General features: G+C 42.0%; 1 protein-coding gene across 1 annotated transcript in view; it reads left to right on the top strand.

The window, feature by feature from the left end:
• LOC134611720 (phospholipid-transporting ATPase IK-like) overlaps positions 1-22,831 on the top strand; it is a 106,904-nt gene that overhangs the window by 64,883 nt on the left and 19,190 nt on the right. Inside the window, exons 20-24 of the mRNA XM_063455894.1 lie at positions 14,138-14,213; positions 15,815-15,932; positions 17,698-17,962; positions 20,013-20,236; positions 20,723-20,806. Coding sequence (XP_063311964.1) covers positions 14,138-14,213; positions 15,815-15,932; positions 17,698-17,962; positions 20,013-20,236; positions 20,723-20,806 — 767 coding nt within the window. The remainder of the gene's footprint in view (positions 1-14,137; positions 14,214-15,814; positions 15,933-17,697; positions 17,963-20,012; positions 20,237-20,722; positions 20,807-22,831) is intronic.

The following is a 22,831-nucleotide window of genomic DNA, read 5'->3' as shown; positions in this document are numbered from 1 at the left end:
GGTCTTCCATCAACAGTCTCAGAAAATTAATAAACATATTAGAAGAAACAGATACAACTCTACAACTCTCCACCAGCAAAGGTCACAGGGTCAGGATTTACATCACAAAACTTTAAGATAAAAAATGGGACAAGACAAGGTTGTCCTTTTTTTTTTTTTTTACCCTTTACTGTACATAATCATGTTAGATCCTCTAGCGATTTCAATAAGACAAAATAAAAAAAAATTAAGGTTTCATAAACTCGTTAGGACAAACAAAACTAAATATCTATGCAGACGACATCCTATTAACATTAGAAGAACGGGGAGGGGGGGGGGTGGCTAGCTGAGCATCTAAGCAGATGTGTTTACATGGAGCTCCTGTTAACCACTCCAAAAACAAAAAAAAGTGCCACGAAAAAACAGCAACCTAACTCTACAACTGGGATATTGGTGACTGAGAACCCCCCAAAAGAAAGATGGGGCGCAAACATTGAAAATTGATGGCTTCTGAGACTTCCAATATTAGGTGGTCATTCGATGGGCCACAACAGCTAACACAGCCAAAGATGGTGCCTGGCAGGCCTTGTGGCTCCAGTGAGTCAGAGGTATCTCCAGATGAAGAGGGACTCGCGACAACACAAGCCCCCAGTGGGGTATACCGGAGAGATGACTCTGACTCTGACACATCACCCACTACCAAAGGGGATATTAAAAGGCTCCTGCTCGAGCTTCGAGGGGTCTGTAAGAAGAACCTGGACGGAGTGCACAGGGAAATGAGCGGCATCATGTCTCGCATGGGAGCTGATGAGACCCGAAAGGAGGAAAGAGATAACATCCTCACAGAGACCCAAGCAAACGTAGAGGATCTCTCCCACCAGCTCCAGGGACTACCCGCACTGTCACAACTATAGAAGCCAGGCACCGAAAGAAAGATATACCGAAAGTGCCTGAAACGGTGGGACCTGTGACCGTGCTGGAGTTTGACAACAAAATGGCCACTGAGATGGAGGTGAGGGGAGAAGGAGGGCTGCCGCCCATGTCCTCTGCATTTCGGATTTGAAAAGCCGCAACAGCCCCGGCGGACGCTGCCAGGGACATTATTGCTGTCACTCGGGGCATTGTGGTGAAAGCAGCGATTCTGACCCGCTCTTGGAGCACATCCTTCACCACAGTGGATAATTGTCAAGTAAGAATCTACGATGACCTACCATTCGCTGCCCTGCTGGAGAGATGCAAATTCATGCCGGCCACTAAACTACTCAGAGACCACGGAGTCAAGTACCGGTGGGTTGTGTCAGGTACCCTGGTGGAGACCCAGTTTTGTCGCTATCTGAACGGAAGACCCAGTGGACTTTCTATGGAAGCTCCAATTGCCACAGCTGATGCCCACTACACTCTGAGCGAGCCGAGCTCTAAACACAGAGAAACACACCCCTGAGAGGGGAGACAACTCTGGCACTGCAGCGGCGGAGCGGAGACCATCACAACAGTACCCTCCATAGGTCAGATAGCCCCGAGGGGAGATCACTGCTAAGATGCCTGGCAGGACGAAGCAGAGGCCCAAACACGGCATTAGCTGTGACTACTGTTTACTCTCATAGCTGCCAATTATACGGGCAACTTCTACTCCATACGAGCTGCTAGTGTGTAATACCAAGTTTGTGATATTGTTTTTCTTTAAATCAGAAAGAGGGAGACCACAGTGGAGATAGTTACATAGTTGAAAAGAGACTTGTGTCCATCAAGTTCAGCCTTTCTCACATATTTTTTTGCTGTTGATCCAAAAGAAAAGGAAAAGAAAATAACCCCCTTGCGGGGATAAGATAAGTGTGTCCAGATCGTATCTCAATAGGGGGTAACCCTTGTATTATATACAGAAAGAGAGAAAAGATAGTGTAAACCAGAGACCAAAGGTCTAGGTAACACTGGTGAGATACAGATCTCAGTTGTCTGCTAAAATTATAATCTTTAGTTAGGTATACATAGTCATGAACAAATAATAAAACATAAAAAATAAATACTTAATAGATAAATAGAAAATCACCCAAGTGGTGAAAGAGGAGATTTTAAGGGGCTCAGGGAGTAATGGGAGAGGTATAAACTTAGACAAATATACTCTAGATATATACCTCACTAATAGGAAATATAAATGGGAGATACCAGTGACTACTATTCTAACCAGCTGAAGCGTAGACAAATCCAAACCCCTTGATACTGGTAAGGGAAGAATACGCTAGTATGACGCACTGACTGTGGAGTGCAGCATAGAACCACAGAAGTGTGTACTCATATGGAGGTATAGAGACAATAGGTCTCAACAGTGTTTACACTTAAAGATACTGCAACAAGCAGTGTTACCTCGCTTATGTGGCCACAGGTAGAGCACTAAGTGCTAGTAGGACCCTCACCAATAAGGGGTAGACCACATCTGATATGGTTCCACAATAGCACTCAGATGCTGATAATAAGTGTAAAATGAAACCTCCGGATAGTATGACACACTGGCTATTGAGTGCCGGCCAGAACCACATTTAATGTGTACATTAACAAACAACAAGTATAACGACATGTGAAGGATTAATAACTATAGAGAAAAATCTCCTTATAGAATAAAAGGGGTGAAGGTAAAACCTTCATTGAGGCCATTTGGGGACATGGTGTTTACTTTTACCTTCACCCCTTTTATTCTATAAGGAGATTTTTCTTTATAGTTATTAATCCTTCACATGTCGTTATACTTGTTGTTTGTTAATGTACACATTAAATGTACACATCATATCTTTATCTGTGGTTCTATGCTGCACTCCACAGTCAGTGCGTCATACTAGCGTATTCTTCCCTTACCAGTATCAAGGGGTTTGGATTTGTCTACGCTTCAGCTGGTTAGAATAGTAGTCACTGGTATCTCCCATTTATATTTCCTATTAGTGAGGTATATATCTAGAGTATATTTGTCTAAGTTTATACCTCTCCCATTACTCCCTGAGCCCCTTAAAATCTCCTCTTTCACCACTTGGGTGATTTTCTATTTATCTATTAAGTATTTATTTTTTATGTTTTATTATTTGTTCATGACTATGTCTACCTAACTAAAGATTATAATTTTAGCAGACAACTGAGATCTGTATCTCACCAGTGTTACCTAGACCTTTGGTCTCTGGTTTACACTATCTTTTCTCTGATCCAAAAGAAAACCTAGTCTGTAGCACTTCCAATTTTGCAACAAACTAGGAAAAAAATCCTTCTTGACCCCAAAATAGCAGTCAGATGTCTCCTTGGATCAAGCGGCTATTACCCCACTAATAAGAAGTTATATCCCTGTATGTTATGTTTTTGCAAGTATTTATCCAATTGCAGTTTAAACATCTGTATGGACTCTGATAAAACCACCTCTTCAGGCAGAGAATTCCATATCCTTATTGCGCTTACTGTAAAAAAAACCCTTTTCTTTGCCTTAGATGAAATCTCCTTTCTTCCAGCCTAAATGTGTGACCTCGTGTCCTATGATGAGAGAGGGACATGGGAGAGAACAACCTCCTAGCGACATACAAGAGTGGGGGTGGAAGAAATAGACCTGGGACAGACTATTACATCTCATGCCGACACTAGCTGACAAAAAGAGACCAGACCCAAGCTTTGGCAGTAAAGCCACCACAGGCTTTCGAGACCCCTCAGAAATTTCGGGGCCCCTGACACAGTTCAAAGTGTGGGTCCCCTGGGCCCGCCCCCGAGGGCCCATTCTGAGTCCACCCACAAGGATGGCCTGTGTGGTGTGTAAAATGGATACAGATTGCACATTTGTATAATGAATGTAGTTTTGTGTGTTTTAGATAAAGTGTGTGTTTGTGTGGTGAATGCAGAGATTTTGTGTTGTGGTTTTGTGTGTGTATGGTGAATGCAGTGCGTGTTTGTGTTGTGGTTCTAGTGTGTGTATGGTGAATGCAGTGCATGTTTGTGTTGTGGTTTTAGTGTGTGTATGGTGAATCCAGTGTGTGTGTTGTAGTTTTAGTGTGTGTATGGTGAAAGCAGTGTGTGTTTGTGTTGTGGTTTTAGTGTGTTTATGGTGAATGCAGTGCGTGTTTGTGTTGTGGTTTTAGTGTGTGTATGGTGAATACAGTGTGTGTTTGTGTTGTGGTTTTAGTGTGTGTATGGTGAAAGCAGTGTGTTTGTGTTGTGGTTTTAGTGTGTGTATGAAGTGTGTGTGTTGTGGTTTTAGTGTGTGTATGCAGTGTGTGTGTGCTGTGGTTTTAGTGTGTGTATGCAGTGTGTGTGTGTGTGTGTGTGCAGTGTGTGTGCTGTGGTTTTAGTGTGTGTATGCAGTGTGTATGTGCTGTGGTTTTAGTGTGTGTATGCAGTGTGTGTATGCTGTGGTTTTAGTGTGTGTATGCAGTGTGTGTATGCTGTGGTTTTAGTGTGTGTATGCAGTGTGTGTATGCTGTGGTTTTAGTGTGTGTATGCAGTGTGTGTATGCTGTGGTTTTAGTGTGTGTATGCAGTGTGTGTTGTGGTTTTAGTGTGTGTATGCAGTGTGTGTATGCAGTGTGTGTGTGCTGTGGTTTTAGTGTGTGTATGCAGTGTGTGTGTGTGTTGTGGGTTTAGTGTGTGTATGCAGTGTGTGTGTTGTGGGTTTAGTGTGTGTATGCAGTGTGTGTGTGTTGTGGTTTTAGTGTGTGTATGCAGTGTGTGTGTGTTGTGGTTTTAGTGTGTGTATGCAGTGTGTGTATGTTGTGGTTTTAGTGTGTGTATGCAGTGTGTGTATGCTGTGGTTTTAGTGTGTGTATGCAGTGTGTGTGCTGTGGTTTTAGTGTGTGTATGCAGTGTGTGTGTGTGCAGTGTGTGTGTGCTGTGGTTTTAGTGTGTGTATGCAGTGTGTGTGTGTGCTGTGGTTTTAGTGTGTGTATGCAGTGTGTGTGTTGTGGCTTTAGTGTGTGTATGCAGTGTGTGTCTTGTGGTTTTATTGTGTGTGTTGTGGTTTTAGTGTTTGTATGCAGTGTGTGTCTTGTGGTTTTATTGTGTGTGTTGTGGTTTTAGTGTTTGTATGCAGTGTGTGTGTCTTGTGGTTTTAGTGTTTGTATGCAGTGTGTGTGTCTTGTGGTTTTAGTGTGTGTATGCAGTGTGTGTGTTGTGGTTTTAGTGTGTGTATGCAGTGTGTGTGTTGTGGTTTTAGTGTGTGTATGCAGTGTGTGCTGTGGTTTTAGTGTGTGTATGCAGTGTGTGTGTGTTGTGGTTTTAGTGTGTGTATGCAGTGTGTGTATGCTGTGGTTTTTGTGTGTGTATGCAGTGTGTGTGTGTGCTGTGGTTTTAGTGTGTGTGTGCAGTGTGTGTGTGTGCTGTGGTTTTAGTGTGTGTATGCAGTGTGTGTATGCAGTGTGTGTGTTGTGGTTTTAGTGTGTGTGTGTTGTGGTTTTAGTGTGTGTGTGTTGTGGTTTTAGTGTGTGTGTGTTGTGGTTTTAGTGTGTGTGTGCTGTGGTTTTAGTGTGTGTATGCAGTGTGTGTGTGCTGTGGTTTTAGTGTGTGTATGCAGTGTGTGTGTGCTGTGGTTTTAGTGTGTGTATGCAGTGTGTGTGTTGTGGCTTTAGTGTGTGTATGCAGTGTGTGTGTGTTGTGGCTTTAGTGTGTGTATGCAGTGTGTGTGTGTTGTGGTTTTAGTGTGTGTATGCAGTGTGTGTGTGTTGTGGTTTTAGTGTGTGTATGCAGTGTGTGTTGTGGTTTTAGTGTGTGTATGCAGTGTGTGTTGTGGTTTTAGTGTGTGTATGCAGTGTGTGTTGTGGTTTTAGTGTGTGTATGCAGTGTGTGTGTGTTGTGGTTTTAGTGTGTGTATGCAGTGTGTGTGTGCTGTGGTTTTAGTGTGTGTATGCAGTGTGTGTGTTGTGGTTTTAGTGTGTGTATGCAGTGTGTGTGTGTTGTGGTTTTAGTGTGTGTATGCAGTGTGTGTGTGTGTTGTGGTTTTAGTGTGTGTATGCAGTGTGTGTGTGTGTTGTGGTTTTAGTGTGTGTATGCAGTGTGTGTGTGTTGTGGTTTTAGTGTGTGTATGCAGTGTGTGTGTTGTGGTTTTAGTGTGTGTATGCAGTGTGTGTGTTGTGGTTTTAGTGTGTGTATGCAGTGTGTGTGTGTTGTGGTTTTAGTGTGTGTATGCAGTGTGTGCGTGCTGTGGTTTTAGTGTGTGTATGCAGTGTGTGTGTTGTGGCTTTAGTGTGTATGCAGTGTGCGTGCTGTGGTTTTAGTGTGTGTATGTAGTGTGTGTGTGTTGTGGTTTTAGTGTGTGTATGCAGTGTGTGTGTTGTTGTTTTAGTGTGTGTATGCAGTGTGTGTGTGTTGTGGTTTTAGTGTGTGTATGCAGTGTGTGTGTGTTGTGGTTTTAGTGTGTGTATGTAGTGTGTGTGTGTGTGTGTTGTGGTTTTAGTGTGTGTATGCAGTGTGTGTGTGTTGTGGTTTTAGTGTGTGTATGCAGTGTGTGTGTGTGTTGTGGTTTTAGTGTGTGTATGCAGTGTGTGTGTGTTGTGGTTTTAGTGTGTGTATGCAGTGTGTGTGTTGTGGTTTTAGTGTGTGTATGCAGTGTGTGTGTTGTGGTTTTAGTGTGTGTATGCAGTGTGTGTGTTGTGGTTTTAGTGTGTGTATGCAGTGTGTGTGTGCTGTGGTTTTAGTGTGTGTATGCTGTGGTTTTAGTGTGTGTATGCAGTGTGTGTTGTGGTTTTAGTGTGTGTATGCAGTGTGTGCGTGCTGTGGTTTTAGTGTGTGTATGCAGTGTGTGTGTTGTGGCTTTAGTGTGTATGCAGTGTGCGTGCTGTGGTTTTAGTGTGTGTATGTAGTGTGTGTGTGTTGTGGTTTTAGTGTGTGTATGCAGTGTGTGTGTTGTTGTTTTAGTGTGTGTATGCAGTGTGTGTGTGTTGTGGTTTTAGTGTGTGTATGCAGTGTGTGTGTGTTGTGGTTTTAGTGTGTGTATGTAGTGTGTGTGTGTGTGTGTGTGTTGTGGTTTTAGTGTGTGTATGCAGTGTGTGTGTGTGCGTTGTGGTTTTAGTGTGTGTATGCAGTGTGTGTGTGTGCGTTGTGGTTTTAGTGTGTGTATGCAGTGTGTGTGTGTGCGTTGTGGTTTTAGTGTGTATGCAGTGTGTGTGCTGTGGTTTTAGTGTGTGTATGCAGTGTGTGTATGCAGTGTGTGTGTTGTGGTTTTAGTGTGTGTATGCAGTGTGTGTGTGTTGTGGTTTTAGTGTGTGTGAATGTGGGGGCTGTATGTACAATAGGGGGCTGCATAGGGGGGTGGGGGTGAGAGGGGAGCTTTTTTGGCTGCATTGACATTTTATTCCCCCCTCCCTGCTTTTTACCTGGCCAGGGAGGGGGGAGATCGCATCCCTGATGGTCCGGTAGAGGTAGCCAGCCGCTGTCCTGCCTGTAAGTCTCATGAGCTGTGCTGTTTGCCGCGCGGAGCGTTGCCATGGTAACCCGTGACAACGCTCTGCCGGCCGCGGAGCTCGCGAGAGTTACGGGCAGGAGCAGCTGGAGAGTTAAGATGGTGCTGGCTGGTCCCCGTCTGCATTTTACAGGTAGCCGGGGCCCGAGGTGCACATATAGATAGCGATAATCGCTATCTATATGTGCACAAATGAAATGTGGGGCCCGGGACTCCCTGAGCAGTCTGGGCCCCCCAGGACCGCCGGGCCCATGACAACCATAACGCCCTGATGGCGGCCCTGCTCCCCGGTCCGCAGGCACTGTGCTGACAGCCGGCAGGGAGGGAGAGAGGACCCAGGAGCTCAGCCTGCAGCTCCTCCGGGTCCTCCTCTCGTGAGCACGGAGCGTTGCCGCGGTTACCACGGTAACGCTCCAAATCTCGCAAAAGTGAACTCTAGCCCTGGAGCGCGGGCTAGAGTTCACCTCACCACCACCGGACCACCAGGGAATCCCAGTAAAGGTAAGAAGGGAGGGGGGACATAAAGTACATTAATTTTAATTGATCTTTTTTTGTTAAAAAAGCCTCCCTACCCTCCTTCCCCCCCCACAAACACTGCCCCCATACACACACTGCCCCCATACACACACTGCACACAATACCCCCCATACACTGCCCCCATACACACACTGCCCACACTACCCCCCATACACTGCCTCACAAATACTGCCCCCATACACACACTGCACACACTACCCCCATACACACACTACACCCTATACACTGCCCCCATACACACACTGCCCCCATACACACACTGCCCCTATACACTGCCCCATACACACACTGCCCCCATACACACACTGCCCCCATACACACACTGCCCCCATACACACACTGCCCCCATACACACACTGCCCCCTATACACTGCCCCATACACACACTACACACACTGCCCCCCATACACACACTGCCCCCATACACACACTGCCCCCATACACACACTGCCCCTATACACTGCCCCATACACACACTACACACACTGCCCCCATACACACACTGCCCCCATACACACACTGCCCCCATACACACACTGCCCCCTATACACTGCCCCATACACACACTACACACACTGCCCCCCATACACACACTGCACACACTGCCCCGTATACACTGCCCCATACACACACTGCCCCCATACACACACTACACACACTGCCCCCATACACACACTACCCCATACACACACTGCCCCACATAAAATGCACCCATACACACACTACACACACTGCCCCATACACACACTGCCCCCCATACACACACTACCCCCCCATACACACACTACCCCTATACACTGCCCCCATACACACACTGCCCCATACACACACTACCCCCCATACACACACTACCCCTATACACTGCCCCCATACACACACTACCCCATACACACTACACACATTACCCCCATACACTGCCCCATACACACTGCCCCCACAAACACTGCCCCCATGCACACTGCCCCCATGCACACTGCCCCCATGCACACACTGCCCCACATACACTGCCCCCATACACACACTACACACACTGCCCCACAAACACTGCCCCCATACACACACTACACACACTACCCCCATACACTGCCCCCATACACACACTGCCCCCATACACACACTACCCCTATACACTGCACCCATACACACACTGCCCCCATACACACACTGCCCCCTATACACTGCCCCATACACACACTACACACACTGCCCCCCATACACACACTGCACACACAGCCCCACAAACACTGCCCCCATACACACACTGCACACACAGCCCCACAAACACTGCCCCCATACACACACTGCACACACAGCCCCACAAACACTGCCCCCATACACACACTACACACACTACACACACTGCCCCACAAGCACTGCCCCCCATACACACACTACACACACTGCCCCACAAACACACTACACACACTGCCCCACAAACACTGCCCCCATGCACACACTACACACACTGCCCCACAAACACTGCCCCCATGCACACACTGCACACACTGCCCCACAAACACTGCCCCCCATACACACACACACTGCAGCTCTCTGACACACACACTGCCCCACACATACACTGCCCCCTAACACACACATTGCAACCCTGACCTACACTGCCGCCCTCACGCACTCGCACACGCTTTTCACCACTAACACACACTGCACCTTTCACACACACTTCACCCCTAACACATACCACTGCTCCTATGCCCTATATCCCAGCAGACCCCAGGTAAGTTGTCAAACTGTTCTTAAACGGTTTGACTATTTAATCTGGGATGGGATCCTGGCACTACTGGCGCCATAACTACTACACTGAGCTGTAGTGGTTATTGTGCCTGGATTATTTCTTTAATAATCTACAAGTGCCCCTCCCGAGATCAGGCTCTGGATCCGCCACTGTGTCATCAACTATTGTGTTTTTATCTTTATGCACTTGATGAATGTATGTTATCACCAAAACCTGTGGAAATTATTCCACAACATTAGAAGAACCAAAATATCGGTCCCAGAGTTACTGAAGGAGATAAATAAATACTCAAAAGTAAAATGAACCTAGAGAAATCAATATTCATCACTAAAAATATGGACAATAGTCTATCTTTCTTGTACAAAACATTTGGCTCCCTGAAAATAAAGACAGGCTACTGGAGGGTACTTCCTTGTCAACAGCTAAAGCGTAGCTGGATGTCATCACGCTGTGTGAGGACCTCCAGCGTCGCTCATTTCTCTACAGGAAAGCATTGAAATGCATTTTCAATGCTTTCCTATGGGGAGCGCTAACACAACCCACCGGTACTTGGTCTCTGAGTAGTTTAATGTCCCAGGCACTAGCCGACGCAATCAGAGTGAGGAGCAGCGCGGAGGAAGAAGCAGCGACGTGGGACATCGTCGCTGCCTCAGGTAAGTTACTGAAGGGGTTGGGAGGTGGGAGGGAGAGGGATCTTGCAGTGCCAGGAAAACGGATTGTTTTCCTGACACTGGAGTTTCCCTTTAAAACAAACCAACAAAAACCTAAGGGACTGGAAGGGATTGGGTTTTTCTTGGTCTGGTAGATTCCGTATTCTAAAAATAATATATTTTACCGAAATGGCTGTATGTATAGAGAATAATCCCTCTCAACTTTCCAGAAGGCTGGTTATCTTTACTATATTCATCCTTCTGTAATTTTGTAAGAAAACAAGGGTTAAAAATGAAAAATTTGGCTACGTCAAGGCAAGATGGAGGTCTGGGGTGTCCAGAAATGTTGCAATGTTATCTAGCCAGTAGACTATTCCACATATTGCTCTTAAACAATGCGGCAAATCAAGAAACATGGCACAAATTGAAAAGCTAAAACTGGGGTAGGTAATCTATCCTCACTATTTTGGGCCTTAGACTTAAACAGAAAATCTATTAAAGAGGCACAAACTAAATTACAGATACTTAAAGAACTAACGAGCTGGTGGGATAAATTCACAATTAACATAGGACTCTAAAATAGAATAATAGATGCGCTTCCATTTTCTACCATTTCAGAAATCTTCGAGAATATAAAAATAGACACTTGGAAGACTAAAACCTATTAGTGGAACACAAAATGAAGTCCTTCAATCATGTTATGGAGGAATTTAATATTCCCCCGAAGGAAACTTTTGATTATCAAAGGTTTTATGGCAGAATATCTCCTTAAAAATAAGGGGGAGAAAATGATAAATCTCGTACACCTTCTCAAATTAAAGAACAATGAAAACTTACTGTCAAAATGCACTAAAGTTCTATATAGATGGAGACCTGATGAACCTATAGGATTGATCAATAAATGGGAAAAAGAGCTACAAATACATATAGAAGAAGAGTTGGATAAGTTATCTAAATAAACTATACAAACACATACATTGCCTAAACCTTACGGAAACACAATTCGAACAGATGGTACCGAACACCGAAACGTTTAAAAAATAAATAAATAAATCTTGAGTCATCAGATAGGTGTTGGAAATGTAATGTCAGTGAAGGCGATTTGATCCACATTTGGTGGCAATGTGTACCTATAAATACATTTTGGAAAGATGTAAGCAATGCAATATATCAAATAACGGAAATGAAACTAGTCTTTAAGTCGGAAGTGGTCCTGTTAAACCTAAATTGGCCTAAAATGACAAAAAAAAGTATTAATGTTAATATTACATATTATTACGGCAGCTAAATTACTTCTAGCACGAAATTGAAAAACGGAATATCCCATGCATTAATAACACAAGTGATATGGCAGGCAAAAACGGAAAGAGGGTATACCGGTAACTTAGGAAATGGATACACCCAAATGGAAGACTGGGGCACATGGATAAATAAAATGGAAACTAATTATGACATTAGAGTTAAAAGTCTCTCCTGTGTGCTCTCTCTTTTGCTGGCCCTCTTTTGTTTTTGTAAATAATCACAATCCAAGGCAAGAAGTAACATTATCATGCTCCTCTCTTCTGTACTCTTCACTCAACACTTAACGTCTGTAAGGTATACTTCCTGCTATAGAGAGGGGAGGAAAAAGGAGAGGGGAAAAGAATATGATCCCAAAACAAAATTATAAAATCAATTGTATTACACTAAGCATAAGGTGTGCTCTCTCTCCAAGGATAGGCAGGGAAAGGTAAGATTAATAATCAGGAACTCACAATAGGATTTAAGAATTGGGGCTGGGGGGGGGAGATTTGGGAGGGAAGGATTGGGGAGTATAACAGGACATGAATACATAAGCTAATCATTTCTGTTCCCTTATCTATAACTTATAAGAAGTAAAATATCGAGAAGATTAAGACAGTGTAAGAGACCTAAGGGTAAAGAGGAGAAGGAGATATCTGGGAGATATTTATGATAAGTGTACCAATGCCTGAAACACAGTAGCAATAGCTAAAAATGTATACGGCAGGTACACGTCTGAAATATAAAAAATAAATTGTTCAGTGCTTTATCGGTATGGGTTAGCACTTTCAATTGACTCCTATAGGATACAGGAAGCCAATGTAAGGACTGACAAAGGGGTGAGGTGTGAGAGGACCGGCTAGAGAGGAAAATCAGTCTGGCGGCAGCATTCATTACAGACTGCAGTGGGGCAATACGGCTTTTGGGAAGACCAATTAGGAGAGGGTTGCAATAATCCATGCAGAGGATTACTAGAGCCTGGACAAGCTCCTTGGTAGCATCTTGCGTAAGAAGGGGGCGGATGCAGGCTATATTTTTAAGATGGAATCTACAGGATTTGGCAACATACTGGATGTGAGGCTCAAAGGTGAGGCCAGAATCAAGTATGACGCCAAGACAGCGCGCTTGCAAGGATGGACTGATGTGGGTACCACAAACTTGAAGGGAGAGCGAAAGAGGAGGATCACTATTAGGAGGAGGAAAGACAAGGAGCTCAGTTTTAGAGAGATTGAGTTTCAGAAAGCGGGAGGACATCCAGTCAGAGATAGAAGAAAGGCAAGCAGTGACACGCTGCAGGATGGCAGGTTAGAGGTCCGGGGAGGGGAGATATATCTGGGTGTCATCAGCGTACAGGTGTAAGTGGAATCCAAAAAAGGTAATGCGTTTGCCAAAAGAGGCAGTGTAAAGAGAAAATAGAAAGGGACCAAGGACAGAGCCTTGGGGGACTCCAACCGAGACAGGACGAGGGGAGGAGGTATCATTAGAAAAGGAGACGCTGAATGAACGTTGGGAGAGATAGGAGGAAAACCAAGAGAGGACAGTGTCACAGAGACCGAGTGATTGAAGAGTTTTTGAAGAAGGAGAGCATGATCAACGGTGTCAAAGGCAGCAGAGAAGTCAAGAAGAATTAGTAAGGAGTAGTGGCCTTTGGATTTAGCTGCGATTAGGTTGTTAGTAACTTTGAAAAGAACAGTCTCAGTAGAGTGGAGAGGGCGGGAGCCAGATTGAAGAGGGTCGAGGAGAGAGTTGGATTTGAGGAAGTGAGACATACGGGTAAAGACAAGTCTTAAACACAAGATATCAGAAACATAGAGTACAAAATCTAAATGAATCTTGGATAAATAATTCACATACCAACTTTTTGATTTAATCTTATTCTAACTATAAAATGTTGGTTGGTCATTATCAAGCATGTTGATTATACAATAATATTACAAAGAACAAATAATCCAGTATCTTCAAATTTAGAAGGTCTATCACACCAGATGTCATGGACTGGAGCTAGTATATCTCCTTTTAATGTCTCTGCTAATATATTTCCTTTGAATTTCTTTACTTGCTTTGCTTTCATTTCATATTACTTTGGACAAGAGTCTAGAGCAGTGGTTCCCAACCCAGTCTTCAAGTACCCCCTAACAGTCCAGGATTTAGGAATTACCCAGTTGAGTTTAAGGTGTTTTTAGAATTTTTTTTTTTTTTTTTTTTTAAAGCACTTTAGAAACAACAGGGTAACCCCTAAATCCTGGACTATTAGGGGTACTTGAGGACTGGGTTGGGAACCCCTGGTCTAGAGGACTCACAAGAGGGGTATCTTGTAAGATTTCTGCACTAAAGTGCAAATGGCCCCATACCAAATTGTGCAACTCAGTTGTTGTCCGTGCAGATTTCTACATTTGCTGATTGTCATTTATCGTTCTAGCACAGTAAATAAATATTAAAAAAAAACTCACTATTTATTCTGTGAGTTCAATAAATATAATGATGAAAACAATTGAGTTGTATAAACATTACGCATATCTTCTTGCAGAGACCGCAGTAAACATAGGATATTCTTGTAACCTGCTCACAAGTGACATGGAGATATTTGAGTACAGTGATATACGGTATGGCAACATAAATATGATTTATAGGATTCTATAATGGTTATTGCAATAAGGGCAACTGTTGTGTTCTGATATGATGTTTTAGTAAATATGCAATGGCATATTAGACAGACCCCATCCACATGAGTAGTCTGGAATTTAAATGTTTCTTTTATGCTAGAGATCTACTACCCCAAGCAATCATTTCTGCCTTCTTTGGTCCTTAACAGTGAGGTATGGCTGATAACGAATGAAGCACAGTGATACATGTGGATTGCCCTAAAGACCTAGTGAGCCCGTAAGAAAATGCACACAAGCCAAAAAAAGAGCATGTGAAAGCACCATGAAAAGGCAAAATCTCAGTTGATGAGTCCTTCAACTAGTCCCCATTAATCAATGTTCGAATTAAGGAGAGCCATGAATGGAAAACCACATTTTAATGCCAAGTCAAGGAAATTTGTGATGCCTTTTTGGATTCTATGATGACCACGGAGTGCTCTGACGTGTGAAAAGACGATCAACCACTGTTTGTGATCATGTACCTTCAGACATATTGGTGTGGTCACCTCTAGTCTTAGCAGAGTATACTTCCCCAAACCTTTCTTCCATGTGGTTCTCTTTCTTTTTAGAATTGGCCAGGTATTCCAAAACATCAGTGCAGGAAGAGTGTTGGGGTTCCTCTCACTGGTCACCTATGCACACAAGATGATTATCTAACCAGACCAAGCAAGACATGCAGTCTGTTGGCAAAATACTAAATCTCTATTCTTATGTGCTGTTTTTTCCCCCCACTTATAGCTTGCATGCTGTCCCTCTTGTGAGGGCAATGAGTTTGATTATACCATAGACATTGTTTTACTCCTGGAAATAGAAACTGCTTAATCTTTTTTTGGGTCCTTATTTGCTTTAGCCCCCCGTCCTAATTCTATCCTTTCTCCAACGTCCTATTCAACATGATGTGACCGTTTATTGCAAAGTGATAAATTGGTGGATGTTCTGCATGTTACTATGTAACTGTCTGTTACCACTAAAAAAAAGTTAGGTTAACCTATTAGGTATTCCAACCAACACAGTCGTGTATTGGGCACATTTACATGGCAATCTGCTGATCTAGACCTAGATTTACAAAATCTAAACTTATATTAACCTCACATTTTGCTGTATTAGCCCTGCACCCATTACATGAAAACAGTGTTAATTTGGGGGGCAAATTTCAATATAGTTTTAGTCAGTCTTTTGACTTAAGACATTTTAGTTTTAGTCATATTTTAGTCACCTGAATAGTTGACTTGACTAAAATTGTTATTCGACAAAATTAACACTGCATAAAAACCCTGCCATCACAGTAATACCCCCACACGATGCTGTATAATTAACTCTGAATATAGTGCATTGTCAAAAATTATTTAATTGGAGATGGAATTTTTTTTTTAATTCAAAATATTCTTGAAAATTTGGAGCCAACATGAAAAAGTGCAACAATGAGACGCTGGGCATTTCAGGATCCCACATAAGGCCCCAGCCAAAGAGAGCCCCTCAGAACTCTTGTATAAAACACTAAAATATAACTCACTCTTCCCATTTGACACATAATTAATAATCGATTCATATTTCTCTCTTAGACAAAAGCTGGATAATATGTTGGAAAATAATTCAAATGGTCATGGAAAGTGGAGAAATGTCCTGAATACTGATGGAACATCTGGCAAGAGCGCATTGGTCCTTACTGGAGAGGACTTGGTAAGAAAAATCTAGTAATAGTCTTATCAGCAATGAAACAACATACGGTATATTTTAAGAGAAATATATGATCCACCAGAAGAACTTCACTTTAAATCACAGTACACATTCTATTCCACTGACTCATTTGTCTTCTCAAATACTTACTCTAATGGTATTTACTCAGTCCGCGTGCCGACAGGGGTCCTTCGATCAAGCCGCTTTTGTCTTGAGCACAACTGCCTCCAGACGAGCCAGGTGCGTCTCGAACACTCCTGGCGAGCTACGCACGCCGAACAGACTAATTGGCGCGTCACCTGTACAGTATTGGGAATGCTGCTTGCATTGCGAGCATGTTCTTAAAGGGGAAATGGGAGCCTATCCTTGCTGTTGGCTCCCATTTGCCCACGTCATTCCGGCGCCCCCATTCACATAAGTTTTGGGGCGCAGGCATGATGTGGACCAATCAAATTAAACAAAGACTTATTTAAACTGTCCTGGCCCTAGATTCTGTGCCCTATTGCGGTTTCTGTTCCCAGTAACCTTTAGTGCATTCCTTGTGTTATTGTATTTTGGTATTGACCTTGGCTTTACTTCCTGATTCTGAGTTTCTCTTTAACTCTTGCCTGTCTTGTTTGCCCATCTGATTATTACCATGTACCTGACTCTGACTAGTTCTCATTTTGCTGTCTCTCCGTTACCCAGACCTTGGCTTGTATTTCGACTAATCTTTACGTCTATAGCTAACGTTTAGTCCATCCACTCTAAGGCCCGGTAAGACCTTAGAGTTTATATTTCCGTTGTCAATTCCTCGCTATCCTGTGTGTTAGTGTTATACTCCGTGACACTTACCTGACTGGGTGATTGATTAAAAACATCAACAAATGCATTCAAGTCCCTGGTGTATGTGTTGTTTAATGAATGTTTTTTGACATATAATACTATAATGCGGAAGTAGTAATTCCATAAAATCAATGAGCTAAAGGACTGGGCAGTCTTCAAGCGCTATCAAGAGCCCAACGTTTGTCATACTACTTCTTCTAATTGGTTTGACATAGAAACAAAACATGGTAAGATATTACTATCCAGAAATGTTATGAACTCCGTTTTGTGAATTTTGTATCTTCTTTTTGTTTTCTGAGCCATGTCAGCACTTCAAAGATTTGCTCCTCCCTCCATCCTCAAATGACCATAAACAAGCTTAAAATCGTTAAACAGAACATTGAAAAATGACCTTATACCATAAGCAGAAATGGCAACATTTGAAGCCTGACAACTGTTCTGTGCAACTAAAACCTTGTCTCCTATCAAAGGAATCTTAGATAAAACATTGAGAATCTTTGTGTGTAATTCAAGACACCAGCCTAAACTGAGTGACTAATCCAGAGATGACTACTTTACAATGGTTAATAAACCTGTTTCCTAGTTCACCAAGGCTCCTTGCAACCTGTAAGACATTATGCATCTACCTCTTAACCTACATTTGGCATCTTCAGTCGTCATTTTAACATTGCAAGCTACCCATTCTAAAAGAAGCAGATCCATAGGAGATACTTGAGTAACAACAAGTCATGTAAATAGACCATTTGCACCCAGAGACAACTTGCCGTTCATCGGTACTATTGGACCACTTATGTAATTTTTAGTACAGCAAAAAGACGTTCTCAATATGATTTCTGTAGTAATACATACAGCACTCAATATTTTAATTTAAGTTACAATGACATTAAACTAATAATTGTATGTATGAATAGAATTTTTTTTTTTTTTTTTTTTTTTTTTTTAGAGTGATTTGTTGGATTCTAATGAAGAGGATCCCAAGAAATCTTTATGGGAGAAGCTGACTTTGGTCATGAGAAGGAAGGCTGGGAAAAGTCATTCTAATATGAAGGCAAGAGCCCTGGTGGAGCTCTCACATCAATTCCAATCTGTCATCTGTTCCAGGGTAACACCAAATCAGAAGGCTACCATTGTTCAGCTAGTAAAGGAATATATGAAGGTCATCACGCTCTGTATAGGTGATGGAGGGAATGATGTTAACATGATAAAAAGTAAGTAAGAATATACAAGTTTTGTGCACAAAACCTCCCCACAAAAATGCCACATCATTTTCCATTTATATGAAGTGATGTCCAGCATTGTTTTTGAGAACCTGTAAATTTAGTCTTTCTGTTGCCAAAGCTAAGCCAAGCCCCACTCCCCCTCAAATGTATGTATGTATCATTACATGTGTGAGTACATCCCTGTGATCTCAGCCAGTCCAATGCTTCTCCATAGAGAAGTACTGTGGGATGAAAGTGTGGGTGCTCGGCAATTGCCGCGCTGCGCCAGTCAGCGTCTATTCGTGGAGATGCATTGACTCAATTCATCTCTATGAGGAGTATTTAGTGTCAAACTTTGGTCCTGCAATCTTTGCAAGACCTCATGCAGGAACATGGGACGTGTTTTTGTGTATTGCTTTGATGATCCAGAATCTTCTCCCTTGGAGAATAGGATTTTAAGTTGAACTCAAAATTTTGAGATGGAATACTACATAGTGAAATTGCTTTTCTTTGTTTGCGCTGCTGTATAACCGGTGATTTCCAGAAGACTTCAGAAGGACAGTGGAGGCATTGGATTCCCAGTTATAAATCCAGATTCTTATTCAAGGAGCATGTCCTTCCCAACTTCTACTTTGCAAATAAATATATATGAAATCACTTTACCTCTCTGCCATATCTTTAGAACCCTTACCTACCTTATATTAAAACACCCTGGAATTGAGGGCTTCGCTGTAGTGCGAATTGCCTATAAAACTTCTGAGTATGCTGTTGATATTATCTCCCTCCCCAAAATTGCTTGATCTACTACACTTTTTTTTTTTTTTTTGGTTATCATGGTGTAAAATCAAGAGCAGTGTCCTGGGGTTTGCTCACCGTGGACACAGCACAAATGAAGGACCTTTACCAGATCCAGATAGCAACTCTGTCCTGCAATACTTTGGGATACATCACACAGCAGATCCCACTCAAAGATCTTGCTTGAGGATTAAATTACCAGTTTTTTCACAGATAAAGCATATGCAGATTTGGTAATAAAAGTGGTCAAGAAGTATCTACTACATTGCCCTTGTTAGAACACCATTTTTTTCTACTGCTACGTCAGTGAGAAACAATAGAAATACTGAATAAACTGGTCTACTGAGACACTTGCAGCAGGAAGATTATCGACTTATTTCCTTGGCGATGTTTTGTAAAATAATACTTCCTCGTATTGAGATAATTGTATAAGGAACTTTTGCTGATGCTCTGGACGTGTGGAGGGAAATAAACCAACGTCTCTTATGTTCCATCCTTTCAATTACAACTTGTGTAATTTCAGGTTAGGGCAGAGCAGGGCACTCTTTGGCACTCCAGATGTTGTGGACTACATCTCCCACAATGCTCTTACAGTCATAATGCTGGCAAAGCATCATGGGAGGTGTAGTCCAGAACATCTGCAGTGCCAAAGGTTGCCTATCCCTGGGCTAGAGCATAGCATCAAATAAGCACAATAAACATACATGATTGTGGACAGAACTGCACCATGGAAAACCGAGATGTATCAACTTGGCTATATGTGCATATGTTGAATACAAAGAATAAAATTGGCCATGAGTGCTATGACAAAAGGAAAAAAGAAAACCAGAAGTTAACCGTTGACAAGGTGTGAAAGGTATGGCATTTTCAAACACATAATATCCAAAGAAATGGCAATCAAAATATATCCCTGTGGCACTCTGATATGGATCTCCTGATCAAGGTAGCTGTGGGGAGAGGGAGGTAATAAATTTGGCAGAAAAATGCAAGGCAATAAATAACACTATTGCTGTCAAAGTAGACTATATTCAAGTTAGAATTTGTTGGACAGAGGTGGAAGTGGCAGGTAGAGGTAACAGGGGACGGAAGTATCAAATTCTAACCTTTGACAACTCTGCAATCTTTATTTACAGTCTTAATTGAATAAACCTTGAATACTTTTGATTTCTTTATCATTGACTCTCCTCCATTGCCCTCCTATCCACAGTATAGGTAAATATGGATTCAGGAGTCTCACCATGTGTGTTTTTTTTTTTTTTCATAGCTGCCCACATTGGGATTGGAATCTACGGAAAGGAAGGTCTACAAGCTGTTCTTGCCAGTGATTACGCCATAGGACAATTCTCCTTTCTCAAGCGACTACTCTTCCTACATGGACGTTTGTCATACATCCGCTTGTCAAAGTATTTGTGTTATTACAACTACAAGACATTAGCCAGCCTAGTTAACAATTACTGGTTTGGGTTCTTCAATGGATTTTCTACTCTGGTAGGTTTAGTTTATGCCCAACACCACCCACCACACACTGTTTGCTGCTAACATCCACCAAATATAAGACTAAGCATACATTGTTCCTATTTCCCAGTAGTATACCCAATTACAATATAAGGCATGGGCTTTTATATTATTTTAATTATTTTTTATGCTTTATCTTTGAGCAACATTATCATTTTGAAGGATTGCTCCAACCAAAAACAGTATTTAAAGAGTTTATTCCCCCACCCCTCGGGCATTCTAATGTTCCTCCACTGATGGCGTTCCTCCACGATGGAAGGGGAGCGATGTCAGAGGGTGGACTCAAGGTGAGCAGTACAGAGGGGGGCCAAGTCACCACTTCAAAGCACCATGACCACTTCAACTATATGACATAAACCCTTTAATACAGTTTACAACATCATATCTTACATAATTTTACAGCAACAGTAGTCCATTCTAAAATACTTCTTCTGAATATATATTTTCTTTTTCTTACAGTTGACATTTGAGACCTGGTACCTTGTATTTAATGCCATCCTGTACACTTTTTTCCCTGCAATTTACATTGGAATCATGGACAAGGTAAGTGGTGGATTTTTTTTTAAAAGACTAAATTAACTCTTCATGATGAATAACCATCTTTTATACAAAACTCTAATGAACATAATATGGACTAGGAAGATGCATCGCCAACTTGTTTTATCATTCTCACAAAACAATGTAAACATAACATTCTAAAAATGTAATAAAAAGGACTGTTACTCTCTGGTTTAACCGCTTTCATACTTCCAGATATCATAAGAATCCTATCCCATTTACATTTAAATATGCTTGATATTTTTAAAGCAGAATTTCTCAGCCGCATACAAGTTTTTCTGCTCCCAAATACCGTTAAAAAGGATAACATAAACTGAGAAACAAAATCTCTAAACCGATGAAGTGTAATAAGTTGCGGCTGATTAATCTAGAGTTGTGTATTTTCGGGCGGTATATAAACAATTAATATAACTGCGATTGATTGTGATTTTATAATTACCAGAATGTTACGGAGGCATTATCTATATTATTCCTCTAGATTCTAGATACACTGTAAAAATGATGCATTATTCTAGATAATTCTATTCATACTGGATGTGTCACCTTCAATATCATTATGGACACTCATTGGGTCCGATTCCGCTGAACTGAATGTATCAGAAGAATTCTGCCTATCTGATTATATTAAATTATATATTCTTTTTAAAGCTGGTTATTTGAATCTGTTTTATTACAATTAATAATTATTGGCATGATTTTCGATCCAAAATCTCAAAAAAAAAATTATTGTATTTTTTTTTAAATTGTAGATTCTGCTAAAGTAGCGTATCTATAATATTAATTTTAGTAATGACAAGGTGAATATTTTGCATAACTTACTGTACTGCTAAAGAAGCACAGATCAATCAAAACCGTAGCTAATCAAAATAAGAACATAAAAGGCTCTGTCAATATAAGCACCTTCTCGTCTTTGGTACAAAACAAGATAATAAAATAAACCTATAACAACTACGGTATATTTGTATATTTTACACATTTGTGATAGTGGTGCCCTCACTGGTATATGTTTCTTAACTATACTATTTCTGTCTTTTATAACAAAATTTAACTGACAACAATAGAATATGACCATAGAAACTAGAAAACAGGTTGTATAACCAAGATCAAAGTAGACTCGTTCCTCAACCAGACGAGAATGAAGATCGCACTGAAACAAAAGAGAAATATGTGAAAGGTTTCTGAATTCCCAATATGAAAACATACTCTAATTTATGCAATATAATAATCAAACTTGTATGTACGCAGCGGGGAATGTGGTGCGACTAAAAGAAAGAGACTACCCACTTATCCCCCAAATAACGACAGACAATGCATATTGGATGAAACAGGCCACAGCATTTATTAAAACTTACAGCTGTAGGACACATCCAAATTTTATTCTTTTCCTTTAATTCAAATATAAATAAACACATAAATATATATATATAAATACCATAATTAACATATAAATTAACACTTATTGCCCTACAGCCTTCAACTTAAATAACCGTCCTTGCCAACGAACTTAACCAGGTGCCTATGCACCAAAACTTTACCCACTGGTGTCTCGCCTCCCCCCTCGTCCAAACCAAATTCCCATCATCTTAAATGCTCTAACCACCAGCCGGCTCTTAGCTCGGTGGGCACGTCCAATTCGGTAACTTGAAAGTTTACCTTACAGAGCAGGGGAGGTTGAGACCCCCCTAACACGAACTTAGAGACCCTCCGGTTCAATTTAACCCGACAACGGTCCATCGCCCGTTGATTATGGGCCCGCTGCCAGTAGTTTCGTGAAATGACCTCCGACCAGACCAGTCGAACGTCCGGGAACAAAACCAATACCCGCGCTAAATCCCTCTTAATTGCGTTCCCCAACCCCCAAATAGGCATCGTCCCGAGATCATTACCCCCCAGGTGAATCACAAGAACACTAGGTGGACCCAAAAGCCGGGAAAGCTGAACCAGCTCAGGGAGGAGCCGGACCCACTTCATACCTCTATTCCCAAACCAGCGAACCTCCGCTTCAGAAGG

Source organism: Pelobates fuscus, chromosome 5 (assembly GCF_036172605.1).
Source record: "Pelobates fuscus isolate aPelFus1 chromosome 5, aPelFus1.pri, whole genome shotgun sequence".
NCBI classification, from domain to species: Eukaryota; Metazoa; Chordata; class Amphibia; order Anura; family Pelobatidae; genus Pelobates; species Pelobates fuscus.
The sequence above is the reverse complement of the archived record's forward strand: the minus strand, read 5'-3'. Positions and strand labels throughout refer to the sequence as shown.